The 8,801-nt window shown below is 60.2% G+C and overlaps 1 protein-coding gene across 1 annotated transcript in view; it reads right to left on the reverse strand.

Annotated features, from left to right (window-relative positions):
* LOC147119540 (uncharacterized) overlaps window positions 1–8,248 on the reverse strand; it is a 65,820-nt gene extending 57,572 nt beyond the window's left edge. Inside the window, exon 1 of the mRNA XM_085985112.1 lies at window positions 8,162–8,248. Within this exon, the coding sequence (XP_085841238.1) occupies window positions 8,162–8,165 (4 nt within the window). The 5' untranslated portion in view covers window positions 8,166–8,248. The remainder of the gene's footprint in view (window positions 1–8,161) is intronic.
* Window positions 8,249–8,801: the final 553 nt, after the last annotated feature.

Consider the following 8,801-nt stretch of genomic DNA (forward strand, 5'->3'; position numbering starts at 1 on the left):
CCCCCTCCGGGTTATAACACTCTCTCCCCCCTCCCCCGGGTTATAACACTCTCTCACCCCTCCCCCCGGGTTATAACACTCACTCCCCCCTCCCCCCGGGTTATAACACTCACTCACCCCTCCCCCCGGGTTATAACACTCTCTCCCCCCTCCCCCGGGTTATAACACTCTCTCACCCCTCCCCCGGGTTATAACACTCTCTCACCCCTCCCCCCGGGTTATAACACTCACTCACCCCTCCCCCCGGGTTATAACACTCTCTCACCCCGCCCCCCGGGTTATAACACTCTCTCACCCCTCCCCCCGGGTTATAACACTCACTCCCCCCGGGTTATAACACTCTCTCCCCCCGGGTTATAACACTCCCTCACTCCTCCCCCGGGTTATAACACTCACTCCCCCGGGTTATAACACTCACTCCCCCCTCCCCCCTGGTTATAACACTCTCTCACCCCTCCCCCCGGGTTATAACACTCTCTGCCCCCTCCCCCCGGGTTATAACACTCTCTCACCCCTCCCCCGGGTTATATCACTCTCTCACCCCTCCCCCCGGGTTATAACACTCTATCCCCACTCCCCCCAGGTTATAACACTCTCTCACCCCTCCCCCCGGGTTATAACACTCTCTCACCCCTCCCCCCGGGTTATAACACGCTCTCACCCCTCCCCCGGGTTATAACACTCTCTCACCCCTCCCCCCGGGTTATAACACTCTCTCACCCCTCCCCCCGGGTTATAACACTCACTCACCCCTCCCCCCGGGTTATAACACTCACTCATCCCTCCCCCAGGTTATAACACTCTCTCACCCCTCCCCCCGGCTTATAACACTCACTCCCCCCGGGTTATAACACTCTCTCCCCCCTCCCCCCGGGTTATAACACTCTCTCACCCCTCTCCCCGGGTTATAACACTCTCTCACCCCTCCCCCCCCGGGTTATAACACTCTCTCCCCCCTCCCCCCGGGTGATAACACTCTCTCACCCCTCCCCCCGGGTTATAACACACTCTCACCCTCCCCCGGGTTATAACACTCTCTCACCCCTCCCCCCGGGTTATAACAGTCACTCACCCCTCCCCCCAGGTTATAACACTCTCTCCCCCCTCCCCCGGGTTATAGCACTCACTCCCCCCTCCCCCGGGTTATAACACTCACTCACCCCCCTCCCCCCGGGTTATAACACTCTCTCACCCCTCCCCCCCGGTTATAACACTCTCTCACCCCTCCCCCCGGGTTATAACACTCACTCCCCCCTCCCCCTCGGGTTATAACACTCTCTCACCCCTTCCCCCGGGTTATAACACTCTCTCACCCCTCCCCCCGGGTTATAACACTCACTCCCCCCTCCCCCTCGGGTTATAACACTCTCTCACCCCTCCCCCCGGGTTATAACACTCTCTCACCCCTCCCCCGGGTTATAACACTCTCTCCCCCCTCCCCCGGGTTATAACACTCTCTCCCCCCTCCACCCGGGTTATAACACTCTCTCCCCCCTCCCCCCGGGTTATAACACTCACTCTCCCCGGGTTATAACACTCTCTCCCCCCTCCCCCCAGGTTATAACACTCTCTCCCCCCTCCCCCCGGGTTATAACACTCTCTCCCCCCTCCCCCCGGGTTATAACACTCACTCCCCCCTCCCCCCGGGTTATAACACTCTCTCCCCCCTCCCCCCGGGTTATAACACTCTCTCCCCCCTCCCCCCGGGTTATAACACTCTCTCCCCCCTCCCCCAGGTTATAACACTCTCTCACCCTCCCCCCGGGTTATAACACTCACTCACCCTCCCCCCGGGTTATAACACTCTCTCCCCCTCGGGTTATAACACTCACTCACCCCTCCCCCCGGGTTATAACACTCTCTGCCCCCTCCCCCCGGGTTATAACACTCTCCCCCCCCGGGTTATAACACTCTCTCACCCCTCCCCCTGGGTTATAACACTCTCTCCCCCCTCCCCCCGGGTTATAACACTCTCTCACCCCTCCCCCCGGGTTATAACACTCTCTCACCCCTCCCCCCGGGTTATAACACTCTCTCGCCCCTCCCCCGGGTTATAACACTCACTCACCCCTGCCCCCGGGTTATAACACTCTCTCACCCCTCCCCTCGGGTTATCACACTCTCTCACCCCTCCCCCCGGGCTATAACACTCTCTCGCCCCTCCCCCGGGTTATAACACTCTCTCACCCCTCCCCCCGGGTTATAACACTCTCTCACCCCTCCCCCGGGTTATAACACTCACTCACCCCTGCCCCCGGGTTATAACACTCTCTCACCCCTCCCCTCGGGTTATCACACTCTCTCACCCCTCCCCCGGGTTATAACACTCTCTCCCCCCTCCCCCGGGTTATAACACTCTCTCGCCCCTCCCCCGGGTTATAACACTCTCTCACCCCTCCCCCCGGGTTATAACACTCTCTCCCACCCCCCCCAGGTTATAATACTCACTCCCCCCTCCCCCCGGGTTATAACACTCTCTCACCCCTCCCCCCGGGTTATAACACTCACTCCCCCCGCCCCCCAGGTTATAATACTCACTCCCCCCGGGTTATAACACTCTCTCCCCCCTCCCCCGGGTTATAACACTCTCTCACCCCTCCCCCCGGGTTATAACACTCACTCCCCCCTCCCCCCGGGTTATAACACTCACTCCCCCCTCCCCCCGGGTTATAACACTCTCTCCCCCCTCCCCCGGGTTATAACACTCTCTCACCCCTCCCCCGGGTTATAACACTCTCTCACCCCTCCCCCCGGGTTATAACACTCACTCACCCCTCCCCCCGGGTTATAACACTCTCTCACCCCGCCCCCCGGGTTATAACACTCTCTCACCCCTCCCCCCGGGTTATAACACTCACTCCCCCGGGTTATAACACTCTCTCCCCCCGGGTTATAACACTCCCTCACTCCTCCCCCCGGGTTATAACACTCACTCCCCCCGGGTTATAACACTCACTCCCCCCTCCCCCCTGGTTATAACACTCTCTCACCCCTCCCCCCGGGTTATAACACTCTCTCACCCCTCCCCCCGGGTTATAACACTCTCTCACCCCTCCCCCCGGGTTATAACACTCTCTCACCCCTCCCCCGGGTTAACACGCTCTCACCCCTCCCCCCGGGTTATAACACTCACTCCCCCCGGGTTATAACACTCTCTCCCCCCTCCCCCCCTCCCCCCTGGTTATAACACTCTCTCACCCCTCCCCCCGGGTTATAACACACTCTCACCCCTCCCCCGGGTTATAACACTCTCTCACCCCTCCCCCCGGGTTATAACAGTCACTCACCCCTCCCCCAGGTTATAACACTCTCTCCCCCCTCCCCCCGGGTTATAACACTCACTCCCCCCTCCCCCCGGGTTATAACACTCTCACCCCCCACCCCGGGTTATAACACTCACTCCCCCCGGGTTATAACAATCTCTCACCCCTCCCCCCGGGTTATAACACACTCTCACCCCTCCCCTCGGGTTATAACACTCACTCACCCTCCTCCCGGGTTATAACACTCTCTCCCCCCGGGTTATAACACTCTCTCCCCCTCCCCCCGGGTTATAACACTCTCTCACCCCTCCCCCCGGTTAATAACACTCACTCACCCCTGCCCCCGGGTTTTTACACTCTCTCACCCCTCCCCCCGGGTTATAACACTCTCTCACCCCTCCCCCGGGTTTTACACTCACTCCCCCCTCCCCCTCCGGTTATAACACTCTCTCACCCCTCCCCCCCGGGTTATAACACTCTATCCCCCCTCCCCCCGGGTTATAACACTCACTCCCCCCTCCCCCTCGGGTTATAACACTCTCTCACCCCTCCTCCCGGGTTATAACACTCTCTCACCCCTCCCCCCGGGTTATAACACTCTCTCACCCCTCCCCCCGGGTTATAACGCTCTCTCACCCCTCCCCCGGGTTATAACGCTCTCTCACCCCTCCCCCGGGTTATAACGGTCTCTCACCCCTCCCCCCGGGTTATAACGCTCTCTCACCCCTCCCCCGGGTTATAACACTCTCTCACCCCTCCCCCGGGTTATAACACTCTCTCACCCCTCCCCCCCGGGTTATAACACTCTCTCACCCCTCCCCCCGGGTTATAACACTCTCTCACCCCTCCCCCCGAGTTATAACACTCTCTCACACCTCCCCCGGGTTATAACACTCTCTCCCCCCTCCCCCCGAGTTATAACACTCTCTTCCCCCTCCCCCCGGGTTATAACGCTCACTCCCCCCTCCCCCCGGGTTACAACGCTCACTCCCCCCTCCCCCCGGGTTATAACACTCTCTTCCCCTCCCCCCGGGTTATAACACTCTCTCCCCCCTCCCCCCGGGTAATAACACTCACTCCCCCCTCCCCCCGGGTTATAACACTCTCTCACCCCTTCCCCGGGTTATAACACTCCCTCCCCCCGGGTTATAACACTCTCTCCCACCTCCCCCCGGGTAATAACACTCACTCCCCCCTCCCCCCGGGTTATAACACTCTCTCACCCCTCCCCCCGGGTTATAACACTCACTCCCCCCTCCCCCCGGGTTATAACACTCACTCCCCCCTCCCCCGGGTTATAACACTCACTCCCCCTCCCCCCGGGTTATAACACTCACTCACCCCCTCCCCCCGGGTTATAACACTCACTCACCCCTCCCCCGGGTTATAACACTCTCTCCCCCCCGGGTTATAACACTCTCTCCCCCCTCCCCCCGGGTTATAACACTCCCTCCCCCCGGGTTATAACACTCTCTCCCCCCTCCCCCCGGGTTATAACACTCTCTCCCCCCTCCCCCCGGGTTATAACACTCTCTCACCCCTCCCCCCGGGTTATAACACTCTCTCACCCCTCCCCCCGGGTTATAACACTCTCTCACCCCTCCCCCGGGTTATAACACTCTCCCCCGGGTTATAACACTCACTCCCCCCTCCCCCCGGGTTATAACACTCACTCCCCCCTCCCCCGGGTTATAACACTCTCTCCCCCCTCCCCCGGGTTATAACACTCACTCCCCCCGGGTTATAACACTCTCTCCCCCCTCCCCCCAGGTTATAACACTCTCTCGCCCTGGGTTATAACACTCTCTCCCCCCTCCCCCCGGCTTATCACGCTCACTCACCGCTCCCCCCGGGTTATAAACACACTCTCACCCCTCCCCCCAGGTTATAACACTCTCTCACCCCTCCCCCGGGTTATAACACTCACTCCCCCCGGGTTATTACACTCTCTCACCCCTCCCCCCGGGTTATAACACTCACTCACCCCTCCCCCCGGGTTATAACACTCACTCACCCCTCCCCCCGGGTTATAACACTCACTCACCACTCCCCCCCGGGTTATTACACTCTCTCACCCCTCCCCCCGGGTTATAACACTCACTCACCCCTCCCCCCGGGTTATAACACTCTCTCCCCCCTCCCCCCGGGTTATAACACTCTCTCACCCCTCCCCCCGGGTTATAACACTCACTCACCCCTCCCCCCGGGTTAAAACACTCTCTCCCCCCGGGTTATAACACTCTCTCACCCCTCCCCCCGGGTTATAACACTCTCTCCCCCCTCCCCCCGGGTTATAACACTCTCTCACCCCTCCCCCCGGGTTATAACACTCACTCACCCCTCCCCCCGGGTTTTCACACTCACCTCCCCCTCCCCCGGGTTATAACACTCTCTCCCCCCTCGTTATAACACTCTCTCACTCTCACCCCTCCCCCTGGGTTATAACACTCACTCACCCCTCCCCCCGGGTTATAACACTCTCTCACCCCTCCCCCGGGTTATAACACTCTCTCACCCCTCCCCCGGGTTATAACACTCTCTCACCCCTCCCCTCGGGTTATAACGCTCACTCCCCCCGGGTTATAACGCTCACTCCCCCCTCCCCCCCGGGTTATAACACTCTCTCCCCCCTCCCCCCAGGTTATAACACTCTCTCCCCCCTCCCCCCGGGTAATAACACTCACTCCCCCCGGGTTATAACACTGTCTCACCCCTCCCCCGGGTTATAACACTCCCTCCCCCCGGGTTATAACACTCTCTCCCCCCTCCCCCCGGGTAATAACACTCACTCCCCCCTCCCCCCGGGTTATAACACTCTCTCACCCCTCCCCCCGGGTTATAACACTCTCTCACCCCTCCCCCAGGTTATAACACTCTCTCACCCCTCCCCCCCGGGTTATAACACTCTCTCACCCCTCCCCCCGGGTTATAACACTCTCTCACCCCTCCCCCCGGGTTATAACACTCTCTCACCCCTCCCCCCGGGTTATAACACTCTCTAACCCCTCCCCCCGGGTTATAACACTCTCCCCCCTCCCCCCGGGTTATAACACTCACTCCCCCCTCCCCCCGGGTTATAACACTCACTCACCCCTCCCCCCGGGTTATAACACTCTCTCCCCCCTCCCCCCGGGTTATAACACTCTCTCCCCCCTCCCCCGGGTTATAACACTCACTCAACGCTCCCCCCGGGTTATAACACACTCTCACCCCTCCCCCCGGGTTATAACACTCACTCCCCCCGGGTTATTACACTCTCTCACCCCTCCCCCCGGGTTAAAACACTCTCTCCCCCCGGGTTATAACACTCTCTCCCCCCTCCCCCCGGGTTATAACACTCTCTCACCCCTCCCCCCGGGTTGTAACACTCTCTCCCCCCTCCCCCCGGGTTATAACACTCTCTCACCCCTCCCCCGGATTATAACACTCTCTCCCCCCTCCCCCCGAGTTATAACACTCTCTCACCCCTCCCCCCGGGTTACAACACTCACTCACCCCCCTCCCCCCGGGTTATAACACTCCCTCCCCCCTGGGGTTATAACACTCCCTCCCCCCCGGGGTTATAACGCACTCTCACCCCTCCCCCCGGGTTATAACACTCTCTCACCCCTCCCCTCGGGTTATTACACTCACGCCACCCTTCCCCCGGGTTATAACACTCTCTCCACCCTCCCCCCGGGTTATAACACTCTCTCCCCCCTCCCCCCGGGTTATAACACTCTCTCACCCCTCCCCCCGGGTTACAACACTCTCTCACCCCTCCCCCCGGGTTATAACACTCTCTCACCCCTCCCCCCGGGTTATAACGCACTCTCCACCCTCCCCCCGGGTTATAACACTCTCTCCCCCCTCCCCCCAGGTTATAACACTCTCTCCCCCTCCCCCCGGGTTATAACACTCTCTCCCCCCTCCCCCCGGGTTATAACACTCTCTCAACCCTCCCCCCGGGTTATAACACTCTCTCACCCCTCCCCCCGGGTTATAACACTCACTCACCCCTCCCCCCGGGTTATAACACTCACTCACCCCTCCCCCCGGGTTATAACACTCTCTCACCCCTCCCCCCGCGTTATAACACTCTCTGCCCCCTCCCCCCGGGTTATAACACTCTCCCCCCCCGGGTTATAACACTCTCTCACCCCTCTCCCCGGGTTATAACACTCTCTCCCCCCGGGTTATAACACTCTCTCACCCCTCCCCCTGGGTTATAACACTCACTCACCCCTCCCCCCGGGTTATAACACTCTCTCACCCCTCCCCCTGGGTTATAACACTCTCTCACCCCTCCCCCCGGGTTATAACACTCTCTCACCCCTCCCCCTGGGTTATAACACTCACTCACCCCTCCCCCCGGGTTATAACACTCACTCACCCCTCCCCCCGGGTTATAACACTCCCTCCCCCGGGTTATAACACACTCTCCCCCCTCCCCCCGGGTTATAACACTCTCTTACCCCTCCCCCGGGTTATAACACTCTCTCACCCCTCCCCTCGGGTTATAACGCTCTCTCACCCCTCCCCTCGGGTTATAACGCTCACTCCCCCCTCCCCCGGGTAATAACGCTCACTCCCCCCTCCCCCCGGGTTATAACACTCCCTCCCCCCGGGTTATAACACTCTCTCACCCCTCCCCCGGGTTATAACACTCTCTCACCCCTCCCCCCGGGTTATAACACTCTCTCACCCCTCCCCCCGGGTTATAACACTCTCTCACCCCTCCCCCCCGGGTTATAACACACTCTCACCCCTCCCCCCGGGTTATAACACTCTCTCCCCCCTCCCCCCGGATTATAACACTCTCTCACCCCTCCCCCCCGGATTATAACACTCTCTCACCCCTCCCCCCGGGTTATAACACTCTCTCACCCCTCCCCCCGGGTTATAACACTCTCTCTCACCCATTCTCTTCCTTTGCGTCGTGCTCGTGCCCGCGTCAACAGCGCGGTCCGGCCGCTCATGAACACCGAGCGCGCCCGTCACAGCGCCGCTCCGGGCGCAGCGGCCGGGAGGGGAACTGCACAGACTGAACACTGCTCCCCGGACTCTAGACTGAACACTGCTCCCCAGACACAGACTCCAGACTGAACACTGCTCCCCGGACTCTGGACTGAACACTGCTCCCCAGACACAGACTCCAGACTGAACACTGCTCCCCAGACACAGACTCCAGACTGAACACTGCTCCCCGGACTCTAGACTGAACACTGCTCCCCAGACACAGACTCCAGACTGAACACTGCTCCCCGGACTCTAGACTGAACACTGCTCCCCAGACACAGCCGCCAGACTGAACACTGCTCCCCGGACTCTAGACTGAACACTGCTCCCCAGACACAGCCGCCAGACTGAACACTGCTCCCCGGACTCTAGACTGAACACTGCTCCCCAGACACAGACTCCAGACTGAACACTGCTCCCCAGACACAGACTCCAGACTGAACACTGCTCCCCGGACTCTAGACTGAACACTGCTCCCCGGACTCTAGACTGAACACTGCTCCCCGGACTCTAGACTGAACACTGCTCCCCAGACACAGA

Source organism: Somniosus microcephalus, chromosome 4, assembly GCF_052327205.1.
Source record: "Somniosus microcephalus isolate GS21.2 chromosome 4, FLI_Smic_1.0, whole genome shotgun sequence".
Taxonomy (NCBI): domain Eukaryota; kingdom Metazoa; phylum Chordata; class Chondrichthyes; order Squaliformes; family Somniosidae; genus Somniosus; species Somniosus microcephalus.